General features: G+C 30.1%; 1 protein-coding gene across 1 annotated transcript in view; it reads right to left on the bottom strand.

Annotated features, from left to right (window-relative positions):
- The window catches only part of LOC145256226 (trissin receptor-like), a 233634-nt gene that overhangs the window by 22691 nt on the left and 200563 nt on the right, over window positions 1–10380 (bottom strand). The window contains exon 3 of the mRNA XM_080114850.1: window positions 7709–7869. Within this exon, the coding sequence (XP_079970976.1) occupies window positions 7709–7869 (161 nt within the window). The remainder of the gene's footprint in view (window positions 1–7708; window positions 7870–10380) is intronic.

Below are 10380 nucleotides of genomic sequence, written 5' to 3'. Positions count from 1 at the left end.
TCCTCTAAAAAAAACTGTGGAAACATATGTAAAGTACCTCGTAAATAATATTTTACAATAATGTATTGGTCGAGAGGATACTAAAATTAGAAATATAAGATTGCATTAATCCGCGAGGGTTCATAAAATACGTTCCTAGCATGAGATAAAATACATTAGCAAATAAATATTATAGCAAAACCATTAATTTGCATGAATTAGAACTATATTATATAAAAACTAGTTATATATACAAAACGTTTAAGCGTAAATAGCTAATAAAATGAAAACAAAGAAAAAATTAAAGAGTTTAAATCGTGATAGAATGTATATAAAGTAGTCAATTAATCTCATATAGAAAAGTCGCATTTGCAATGGTGACGAATAGATCCAACTTAAATTCCAAAATAGGTATAATGTCAACCTGTAAAAAAAAGCGATGCCAATCATAGAGGAAAAAAGCTATTTCGAATAGTTTAAAATTTGAACTAAATATTAGAAATAACGGTTTAACGAATGCTTCTAAAACAATATAAAAATTGAACTAGGAAATAAGTAAGCACTTCAAATCTTTTCATCTTGATTTTTATCTTTAATTTTGATTTTGTTTTTTTAGCTTTTAGTTTTCATTTTTTTTCATTCAATGAACTATTTACCCTATTTCTTTTTGCATATATGACTAGTTTCCATATAATACAATTTAAATTTCTTCCAGTGCTCAAAGATTCACAGTTTTGTTATAATATTCAGTTTTGTTATAATATTCATATAATATTATGGTAATATTTTCCTTGATGAAAAGAACGTATTTATTTTGAAATCAAGGTATTAAGGAAATCTATTATTTGAGAATCCTGTCAGTAAACACTCGTCCATCTGAAACCACAATTAATAATTTCCCCTACTGTTTATTTATGCCTAAACGTAAACATCGATTTCATAGAAAGATTTTTCTTTCTTATGGACCTGTCTTCTGTTTGCCTGCATTTTAACTGACTACAATATGCTTGTCTTCAAGTATAAAGTAAACAAGATCTTGAGGATTTAAGTTTGACGAATTTCAAATAATGGTTACTAGATTTAATACTGTAAACCCTCTTATTCTCGAGTGATCTCTGGGCCTTGATAAGTATGACACCTATAAAAAACAAACAAGAAATAATAAATTAATTAAAAATATCCTTTACAATTTGAAATTGTGTTCTATGACACATTATTTTCTTTGTTAAGAAGAACTGGATTTGTTTATTCCGTTGAAATTAAGTTTACAGAACCAATTGCTTGTAAACTTTAATTTTACTACTTGATATATATACCATGTAAGCCAATACTACCTACCTCATGGTCGGGTCAACGGCGACTAAACTGGTACCCCCAGACTTGTTTGGTCAGGAAGATGGCTAGTCTCCCTGAAGGATTAAAAACAATACCTTCCAAAGTGCGAATGAACTCTTTTTCGGGGTCACCGGCAAACTAGCACCGTTTGTGTGTGTGTGTGTGTGTGTGTGTGTGTGTGTGTCCGTTGGGATGGAGAGGACTCCTGTAATCCGTGCTGAAGGCAACCTTTCTATGAGAAGCAAATCTCTTATTAAAAAAAAACATATAGCGTGAGACAAGTGCCCGTATTAAGCTGGTCTGCATTTCAACTTGTTGCTGGTTATCTTGCTCTTGCTTTCTGCTGGATCTCACAATGTTAAACCAAGAGAGAGACTCAGCTGTTGTATATAGCTAACCATCTGTAACATCATCTGTGTATACATATTCCCTAAGGCATTTGTCTATCAAAGTTGTTTTGTGGCGATTGAAAAGTAATGACGCGTAGAAGCTTGAAATGCTGGAAGCATCTTATAATTGATCTCAATGACCATCTTCAGTGCCATGTCTGCTTGAGCGTGTGAATTCACCGGTAAGATTAAAAAAAGTCATTTTTGGTCTCATGGACTTTAAATGGCTGAGGGAGTGGCACTCGTCTGACATGACGTTGAAACCAGACAATTATATATGTATATATATATATATATACATAATTATTTATAGACCTGTTTTTTATTTAAAAAGAGAAAACAACTTTACATATCTTTTTAAATAAAATACACGCAATATTTCTACAAATTGTAAACTTTAAGGAAAACAGTGTGGTTAAATAAGACTGCAACAGTTAAATAAAGTTTGGAATTAAATGCACCGGTAAAACTTGCTGAGAACGCTCTGTTAAACGGTTGTATTGAAAATGTAACGGAAATTAATATTTCGTTCCGTTTTAACTTTTTTTTTTAATTCGCATGCGCCTTCAAAAAATCGAAAGTAATTGATAAAATAATAGAAATTAAGTTTGAAAAAAATGGATAGCACGAACATCGATATGTGGAGAAGTTTAAAGTATAAGAGATTTTAAGCAGGAGGTGTCTTATTAAAAATGGATTATGACCCAAAACGATCACATATCCGAATTGCCGAATTTCAAAAGCCGTCATTAACATGGGGAGGTAAGTGGTGTCTATTCTGAAAGTTTTTTCTTTGTATGGAGAGGTAGGGAGTTTCTCTTTCGAAAGCTGTTCTTAACATGAGAAGTCGGGGGTGTTCATTAATTAGACGCATACCCGAAAACCTATAAAAGACGACATTTCCAATAGGAAAGGTAAGTTCAACTTGTGTAGAAAACATACAAATAATGGTATAGAAAACTGATATTTTTACTTAAGAATTAAATTATTTCGTTTTTGTTAATATTATTTATTATATAAAAAAGTATGATTGTTGAATATTATTTTCCCGATTACAGTATATCTCTGGGGCGCAAGCGCTATTTAAAAAAAAACATTAAAACGTAACGAGGTTAAAAATGACGTTCTATTTTTAGAGTGAACCTAAAAAGGACGTGCTCTACAAGTTTTACAAATGCTACAACATTAAAGACACACCAGAGTAACGATGCTTCCATAGCCAGATAAGAAGGTGAACATGGACTCATATAATTATTTCAACTAAGAAATATGTAAATAGTTCATATATGTTTTTTGGCACATAAGACTCAATTTAATATAATGCAGTCTTCAGTTCTGCCTACACAAGAAAATCTACAGATCTGTTACAATATTCATATACTATTTTTCCTCTGGTGAAAAGAACGTATTTATTTCGAACTCAGGGCATAAAAAATGTTAATAAGAATGGATATATCGGCGTAACGAATGATTACAGACTTGAAAGGTATTTTCTTTGTCCTGTAGACTACATTTATTTTCATCTTGAGTAAACCTAACGAATTCTGTATCTTATTACTTATTTTGCACATGAAGGTTACATGTATGTTTATCAAGCTACGAAGGAAAACTATTTCGGGGTAAGTGAGTTGATTACACTGTAACTTGAATCTGACACACTGCAAACTGACCATAATAAAAATCAGGTCACACTATGAAACCTATAGTTCTATTCTTTATTTTAATCTTTAAAAACTCAATGTGTCTGTAGCAATGACCTTACATTTCTATTGACTTCGGTGTATATATATATATATATATATATATATATATATATATATATATATATATATATATATATATATAAAAGCTGAAGTCGACAGTCATGATATCAATTATGTCAAGTCCTTTCCTTACCTTGGTAGCAAGGTTAACCAGGGCGGTTCTCTTGATGATGAAATTGCCAACAGGATTGCTAAGGCCACTTCTGCCTTTGGAAATCATCGCCATCGCTTGTGGAATGAAAGGGGTATTTCACTAGACACAAAAATCCTTGTCTACCGTGCTGTTGTTCTTTCCATTCTTCTTTATGGATCTGAATCATGGACTCCATACAGACATCACATTAATCAGCTGGACGTTTTCCACAAAAGCTGTCTACGCTCCATATGTGGTCTTAGCCTCCGGGACAAGGTATAAAATGCCGAATTATTCACAAAATGCAAAATATCTGGCATTGAATTATTCCTTATTCAATCGCAATTGCGGTGGGCTGGTCATATATTGAGGATGCCCGATGACAGAATTCCAAAAAATTGCGATGTACAGTCAATTTGATGGTGGTAAAAGAATTGTCGGACGTCCTTGGCTTAGGTACAAGCCACGTTGAAGAGTAACTTGTCAGCAGGGAACATACCATACAGGAGTCTTGAATATGAGGTGAATGACCGAAAAGGTGGAGATCAAGTGTTTTGAAGGTCTCCAGAGTTTTCAATCTGAAAGCTTAAGGCAACTGAAAGAAAACTGAGTAAGAGCAAAACGACTAGCAGCCGCACCAATATCTGCAGCGTTAAATCCACATTCATGTTCGATTTGTGGCCTTGTTTGCAAGTCCCTTGCTGGACTAAAAAGTCATCAGAGGCAAAAGCATAAATGAGTTTTAGAAATATGGGTTGTCCGAACCTCATACGTCGAAATCGATGGGAGAGTCCATCATATATATATCTGTAAATATATACATACATACATATATATATATATATATATATATATATATATATATGTATAGAAATGTAGGTATATATATATATATATATATATATATATATATATATATATACATAATTTATTGGAAAGTAAATCAGTTTTTTTATAAATCAATCATAGTAGAGCAAATATTAATATATAAATAATTTCTATTATCTTTTATTAATATCTACTATTCTTAATTAAAAAATTATATAAAATTGAGAATTAAAGTATTTTTTAAAATTATAATAATTCATATTCATTGAGATATAAAAATATTGTAATAACAAATAAAGTTAAACGCAGTACGGGGGTAATCATCAATAGTGTGGTTGTTTAATGTAAACCTAATTTTATTTTGTCCTTTGTTTTTATTAAGATTTCTCTGAAAAGTAAGCCGCCTAAAATGCGTAAAAGAAATATTTTTTTTACTTGATAGATGCAAATCAACATATATGTTAATAATTCTTCATTTAAAATGTTATAAAATAGCATTTGAGAACACTTGTCTTGTTACTTCAAAAATATAATATAATATATATATATACATATATGCATATATATGTGAATAAATATGTATATATATGTATATATGCATGTATATATATGTATATATGTATATATATATATATATGTGTATATACACATGCATGTTTGTATATGCAAGTATATATGCATGTATATATATATATATACACATATATTTATAAAACTCAAATGACCTTGTGACGGGTGTTGTAACCCAACATCCGGTTTACAACTTTCGGTTGTTCATACGTACATAAACATGAACCCATTACATCGTAAACAAATAAACACAAATCGCTGGACCAGTTTCGTTCGAACAAACTGACGTCCATAGAAAAGCGGATATCTAAAATTTATTGAATAAAAAACTTCAAGATATGGGAAGTAAACGCAAGACGTGATTACAAATAATACGTATAATCATCGACCTGTTTCATATATACGATATATATTATACTAAACAATCCACGCGACAATAAATCGTTTTATTTTACTGTGTACATTTTCAGCGTCCCAATTTTTTCGCGTTTAATTATACAAATAAACAATTGTTAATGTTTTTTTTTTGCTTTTTTTACATCGGTCATTTCCGTATTACGTTTCATTTATTTTAACGCAATTTTCTTACAACTAATTCTACTTTAAACTGTTGACAACCAACCATAAGGGTATGTTACAACGGCGAATTACGCGACAATTAAACGTATTGTTTTACTGTGTACGTTGGCAGAGTACCAATTTTTGTGCGCGTAAGGACACATTTACCTATAAGTATGGCAGACCACTTATAATTCAGTTGTTGTAAGTTTTTTAATAAAGAATTATAAACAGAACGATTCATAGAAATCTCTCTATATTATTTTGTTCATTTTAATATACTTTCATAGAAATGTTTCTGTTATGTCACAAAAACCTATTTTCTTGACATCACAAGTGTCACGCTCATACATTAATTCCATAGCTAATATTACATACTGACCCAAAGAGTCACGGTTAGTCTAGTATATATATATATATATATATATATATATATATATATATATATATATATATATATATATATATATATATGTGATTAGTTTTTTTTTTTTTTTAATTCCAGCAGAGTGCTCAATTAAAAAGAAAAATCCAAATTTTAAGAGCGTACTTATATTTTGTGTACAGAAAGTTGTTAGTTGAGACAGATCATTGGTACCGTCGGTTTCAAGCCAGATTATAAGGCCCGTTTAAGGTATCCTTATCAAGCTCTCTTCAGCCAATATTCGTCTATCTTATAACCGGAAGTGTGAAGTATATATACCTCGCGAATTCACGTTCAAATTTCGTTTTGTTTAATCCCCCCTTTATATATATATATTTAATTTTAAAATCTCTTTCCTTAAATATAAAAAACATCAAAATCTGTATTGGTATCGGTTAAACACTTAATTATTCGTTTAATTAAATCGAATTACATTTAAAAATTTCCAAACATACGTTTAAAGTTTAAAAAAATAATTTTGATTATATCGAATCACGTTTAAAAATTTCGAAATACGTTTAAAAATTATTTTTAAAAAAACCAAATCTTTCAAGGTTTGGGGAAGTGAGTATTTATCTATCCTAAGTGATTTCCCTAGTTTATTAACATTATTATATTTTTCTATAGTTTTAAATTCGAAATAGATTATAAATTACATTTATAAAATATAATTATATTTTTTTATAAAATTCATTAATTAAAAATCTATAATATAATTGCGATTAAAATCCAAGTTTACCGACTAATCATTTATGTATTTACAATTTTTTTCTTTATTATATATATATATATATATATATATATATATATATATATATATATATATATATATATACACAACATCTAAGTGTTGTTCTTTTCATTGATCCAATTTATTAGGAACCCCTTCCTTCTATGTATGCAACTTTTCAAAGCTTCACTCCTCACATTTAAATATTTTATTTTTGGGTCATGAATGGGCCGGAGGATGTAGTATTTCTCTGCGTTACAGAGTGAGCATTGACTTAATTCCGGGACGTATGCTGGTTTATTTTTTTATTTATATATATATATATGCAAGCAGATATATCCGGTGTAACCATGCATAAAACATAACATTACCGACGAAAAATGAACGGAAGATGTCTGAAACATGTGTATGCGGTATTATCCGTTTTTTTTCTGAGTAGTTCACTTCTGCTAAATAAAAAATATTTCTAGCTGAGATATAAACTAATGTTTGAACACAGTGACTAATGTAGGATTACTATAAGCAAGCGAGCAACAAAGTGTGTTTTTAATTCTATATATTTCATACATAAAAAATCTCTCATGTGAACGATTACTCCAAAATCCTAAGTACTGATTTTTCAATTCTATACATCATATCAGCCCTTTTTCTCGGATAAAACTAATAAAATAAAAATTTGACCGCATGCCGAAAACATATATTGTCATTTTTTAAGACAGTAAATAAAAATTTCGTTGAGTATAAATGCTGAGAGGTGTCTTCACAAACTTTCAATTATATATAATATATATAATATATATATAATATATATATATATAATATATAATATATATAATGTATATTATATATAATATATATTATATATATATATTTAATATATAAAAACATTTAATATATATACACACATACACACACACACACACACACACACATATATATATATATATATATATATATATATATATATATATATATATATATATATTCTTGTATACCTACCCGTCCTAGATGCCATATTGGTGAAATATACACTGACAAGTTCGGGAAAATGCAAAAGATACCGACGCAGAGATCAGCTGCTGCAAGATTTGCCAAAAAGAAATTTGTCCGTGTTCGCATACGAGGATTCAGGATGATCACTAAAAGTACAATCAGGTTTCCTGGAAAAAAAGAAAGAAAGAAATTAAGCTAATTTTATTCATTATATCTTTCAGGTGTCTACAAAATTAAAAAAAAATGATAATATTTATTTAAATAGGTTTCTTTGCACAATGATTCTGCAGTCAAGCACTTCGCTTTATGTGAACCCATCTTTGACGTACATTTACAAGTGCAGTGATATTATGCACTGGGTAAAGGTAAGACCATGTTTAAGTAAAAGTAACGTTAATGAAAAATGGTCCCTGGTAAAAAAAAAAATTAAATAATACTCAATGTGAAAGGGGTCTTGTAATGCATCTCTATTTCGATAGTTTTTGATTAACATATAAAATAGTAAAATATATTTTCATACAATTACATAAATGGATTCTGTGTTTTTTTCAACTTGTATTATTGCTTCAATCCGACATTTAATATACTGTAATAACCCAGCATACTTGTTCTGTAGCTTGTTTACAAAATCTTTCAGCTTATAAACCTCTTATTTTGCTTAGGACATTTTTCTTACGTATACACTTTTAAGGTACTAATAACAATAGGCCTTCACTGTTTTTTGCGATGATATTACTTGAATAATAAAAGCTCTTTATTATAAAACTTCCCATGCTATGTCTTTAAAGTTTGTGAATCAAAAATATTACTATAGGAAAGATTGTATTTTAAATACATTTCATTAGTTGCAGTATATTGTAGGTGTTCATATTATAAATTCTCCTAGTAAGAGTAATGCAGTTCAGATGAATCTGTCAATATTGCGGTATTATATAAGATTATAATAATTATTACACATTTGTCGTAAAATCACTAACGTAAACCGACTTTGTGGTTTCCCAATAGTCCATACGTTATAAATTTGAAAATATAAGTTAGTGTAAGAACCAAACAATGCATATTTATGACGCCCTCCCTATAATTATAACACAATAGAAAAAGAGAATCAACGATTAATAGTAATCAACCTATATTTTCGGAATATTTCAGAAAACAGTAAATTATAACGCACAACATGCATGTAAAAAAAGTTTAATTCATGGAAAACAACCAGACAATGGTTTAAATTGACGCTCAGCAGTGGTGAAATCTGCGGCATATCAGGATTTGCAATAGTAATATAGACGTCCAACTAGTTTAAAATACCTGCCATGAATAATATATTTTCGTTGTTCTAACGTGTAGTTAATATAATTTCTGAAGTATTACATCGAGCAAATCGAATATATTTATGCACATACAAGGTTGAACAAGTAAAATTGTAACCCTGGAAACGACGACATGATTCTATTTCCCTTTTGATGAAAACCGGTATACTAGTTACTAATTGTGCACCAATCACCAAAGCGATAGAAATCTTCTATACGTGTCTAAAAGCTACACCTTCTATCGTGTCTGAAAACGACAACGGGGTGATCAGAGATACGCTGCTATACACCTCATGTTCTATTTCGATTCATGTTATGAGCACAGGGTCATTGCCAGCACCAGCGTAATGAAAACAAAGTTTCCGTTCACAGTTATTGTCTTTGGTGTGATTTTCAGTGAGGATATATCAGGTTACCTCCTATCCTCGAGGGTGGCTTGAAAGTTAATACCACAATGCATCTGGAGGTGATGAAGCGCGCGGTGATTCTATGGTGCAATTAGTTGTCCGGTTGCCGACTATGGGTGTAACAACAGGACGCGATGCCTGTCCACATGCCCAAATTTACCAAGGTTTGGCCGCAGATGGTGTGCTATGAACTTGTGCGCTTCTTTCACTTGTCTCCGAACTAAACTGACTAATTATGTCGTTTGGTCTGACATAGAAAATATCATCAACATGAACCCCTTATTACATTAAAGCAAGCCTGAACGCTGCCATCCGCCGAGTATTCGTGTAACCTCCGACGGCGCTTTTGGGAAAAGGCACGTTCCTAGTTCTGAACCCGTGCTGAGGCGGTGTTTGAGGCTAAAGGCGTTGCCTTCGTTATAAAGATGGCCGGCCAGCTGAATAAATGACGTCATCTCCGAGGTCCCAACAAGCAAGATATGTGGAACTCTTAGACTGTCAATAATGAACAGTAATTTTTACAGACAGCGTTACAAAACTTCAAAATTGGATTAAAATAAAGAAATAAAGAAAGAACACGATTATTTATACTGAAACTCATCTAATATTAATAATAAAAAATAATTAAAAAAACACAAGTTGTTTATAAGCAATTGAATATTTCGTTGTATTATAGATTTTAAAGATTAGAATGCGTTCTTTAATTACTTATAAATTACATTTTAAAAAAGTGAAGGAACACGATTTGATTTTAAATAAACTTGAAGATTATTTAATATAATTAAATGAAAAGTATGCATGTAAGATCATGAATATTTGAAGCAGAACACAAGCAAAACATTTGATATGAGTTAAGACAATAAACAAATATTAAAATTAAACTATTTGTTGATCAAAATTATCAATATTTTTTAAATCAAAATGACCAATATTTTTTAAATCAAAATGATCAATATTTTAAAAT

Source organism: Euprymna scolopes, chromosome 32, assembly GCF_053919585.1.
Source record: "Euprymna scolopes isolate OS-2025 chromosome 32, ASM5391958v1, whole genome shotgun sequence".
Lineage (NCBI taxonomy): Eukaryota > Metazoa > Mollusca > Cephalopoda > Sepiida > Sepiolidae > Euprymna > Euprymna scolopes.
Note: the sequence above shows the minus strand (reverse complement) of the source record. Positions and strands in the feature narration are given on the sequence as shown.